The sequence below is a fragment of the Propithecus coquereli genome, unplaced genomic scaffold (assembly GCF_000956105.1).
Source record: "Propithecus coquereli isolate 6110/MARCELLA unplaced genomic scaffold, Pcoq_1.0 Scaffold250, whole genome shotgun sequence".
Taxonomy (NCBI): Eukaryota; Metazoa; Chordata; class Mammalia; order Primates; family Indriidae; genus Propithecus; species Propithecus coquereli.
In genome coordinates this window covers 914,938-917,483 of record NW_012148064.1, presented here as the reverse complement: position 1 = coordinate 917,483, position 2,546 = coordinate 914,938, and the positions used below count along the sequence as shown (strand labels likewise).

Sequence of the window (2,546 nt, the reverse complement as noted above, 5' to 3'; positions counted from 1 at the left end):
ATTAAAATATTGCTCTATTAAAACTAGAGTGGAAATAACCAATTTCCTAAAGTAGAAATTTCCCTACCAAATGTTCCTATTTTTGCAAAATAAAATAGGTGATAGAAGTATTTTCTGTTAAAGAAATAGAAACAGAAGAGTCAAGGAGCTGGGAAATTATTTTATTACAGAAGAGGAGCTACTGCTTCTTCTGGGTACTAAAGTATAAACATGCATAGTCTTCAAAAATAAAGATTTATATAATCTGTCACTTCCCATGGAAGAAAAATGGAGAAGGATGGAATGAGGTGGAGGAAAGAGTTCTCCCCACAAAGCCATGGGGGGAGTCCCACTCACAACCACAGAATTCATGGCCACATCCTTTTTGTTCCTGCCAATTCTCTGGGAATGAAAAGGTGGAATGTAGTGGAAAGCAGAGGCAAAGACTAAAACCCTCTGTGGAGTTTCTTTGTAAATTGTTTTATGTATGAAACCTTAGACTTAACTACAAGGGCATGATCCAGGCATCTAAAGTGTGGGTTTCTCATTATTTGGGGAGGTGAAGAATTAATTTTCAACTTAATGTAATTTGATGATAACAATTTTTCACAACTGCTTCTAAACCAAGAAGGGGGATTTAGATCTCCCAAGAAATAATCCTCCCATTGCAGTGTTTCTTATGCTACTTAGGGTGGCTCGCCACCATCTCTGAGCCAACATATCATTGATCAGACTGAATGAGTCTTGCCTTCTGTTTTAGCCTTTGAAATCCATGGAGCAGAATGGACCAGGACTGGAGTACAGAGTGACCTGGAAGCCACAGGGAGCCCCAGTGGAGTGGGAAGAAGAAACAGTCACAAACCACACGTTGCGGGTCATGACTCCCACTGTCTATGCTCCTTACGATGTCCAAGTCCAAGCTATCAATCAGCTCGGCTCTGGGCCTGAGCCTCAGTCAGTGACTCTCTATTCTGGAGAAGACTGTAAGTGATACCCCTGAAGCTCCTAAGCACTTCAATAACCATTGCTCTCAAATATATTGCATTTATGTCCACAAACATTTGTTTGTTTGCAAAGAGGATATATGAGTGGGAGATAAAAAGAAATATAACACATGGTTCCTATTTTAGGATTGATGGCAGGACAGCTGATAGAGTGCTAAAGAAGTACTTTAAAAGTTTCAATTTTATTCAGTTTCCTAATAAAGCTGTTTTCTATATTGAAAATCAAAGACCTGGAATCATCACTGTAATCACTTAAGCGGCATAACTGTCATAAGGTTTTTAATTGCATTTGTCCTTACTTGTCAAAGACCTCCTAACAGCCACTTGCTAGCATGCTCTGGGCCTCAGTTGTGTGTCTGGAGTCCTCCTATCACCAATGAGATACAAATCCAGATTTGTATAGAGAATTATCTACACACATAATTTTGAGGTTCTGTTGATATGATCATACTTTTAAATTTTGATACCATAGTTACTGCTGCAAATAGATTCTTGGAAAAAGAAAAGACACTGCATTCCATATCACTAATGCACTGACAGCATTCTGTATGCACTAATAACATTAGGAGTTATTCTCATTACTCTTCCAAAGTAATAATTTAATCCAAAAAAAGAAGATGGAGAATGGGAAATGACTAACTCCTTATTCATCTGCTGTCTAAATTCTTCTACCCAAATAAAAAGGACACGAAACATATCACCTGTGAACTTAGATAGTATTATAATTGACTACTCTGTGTTTGGTTTATTCCTCTGTAGTAAGAACCCCTACACAATGGGGATAACAATACCCTCCTCACAGGGTTATCCTAAGGATTATATGAGCCAATCCAGGTAAGACCCTTAGAATAGTGCCTGACACACAGCATATGCTCAATTAATGTTAGCTGTTATTAGTATTTGATTGATAAAATCCTCAAGTGATTTTATTTATATTACTGGTCTATAACTTGTTTAGATGTAAGCTGCCCACAGAATGGTTTCTGATTATATTTTCCCACGTTGTATGTATCTGGAGAGCTTCCTTTCTCAGTGTGGGATAGGTGATTCTCTTCTCCTAGAAACCTATAGGGGCTGAGAAACCCCCGTGATGAGAAACTCTCTTGGTTCCATTTGGAATTGATTTCACAAAAGTGCTTTCGCCAGATTCAACATTATGAAAATCACCTTTTGAAAAGTATCGTAATAACCATGTTTGGAGGTTATTGAAAGCTAATCGATCTTACATGTTTAACAGATCCTGATACAGCTCCAGTGATCCACGGGGTGGATGTTATAAACAGTACATTAGTTAAAGTTACCTGGTCAACCATTCCAAAGGACAGAGTGCATGGACGTCTGAAAGGATATCAGGTTTGATATTATTTTTTCTTCTTGTTGAATTAATATCTTTCCTGAGAATAAATAAGAACTTATTTTTGGAAGAAGCCAAAGGAGAATCTTCAACCATGGTTGATATGTTAAAAGATCCCTATTTTCATTGCAGATAAATTGGTGGAAAACAAAAAGTCTGTTGGATGGGAGAACACATCCCAAAGAAGTGAACATTCTAAGATTTTCAGG

General features: G+C 37.6%; 1 protein-coding gene across 1 annotated transcript in view; it reads left to right on the top strand.

Moving 5' to 3' along the window:
- Positions 1-2,546, top strand: part of CHL1 (cell adhesion molecule L1-like) — a 110,551-nt gene that overhangs the window by 85,827 nt on the left and 22,178 nt on the right. Inside the window, exons 15-17 of the mRNA XM_012646860.1 lie at positions 740-962; positions 2,221-2,336; positions 2,470-2,539. Of these exons, the coding sequence (XP_012502314.1) occupies positions 740-962; positions 2,221-2,336; positions 2,470-2,539 (409 nt within the window). The remainder of the gene's footprint in view (positions 1-739; positions 963-2,220; positions 2,337-2,469; positions 2,540-2,546) is intronic.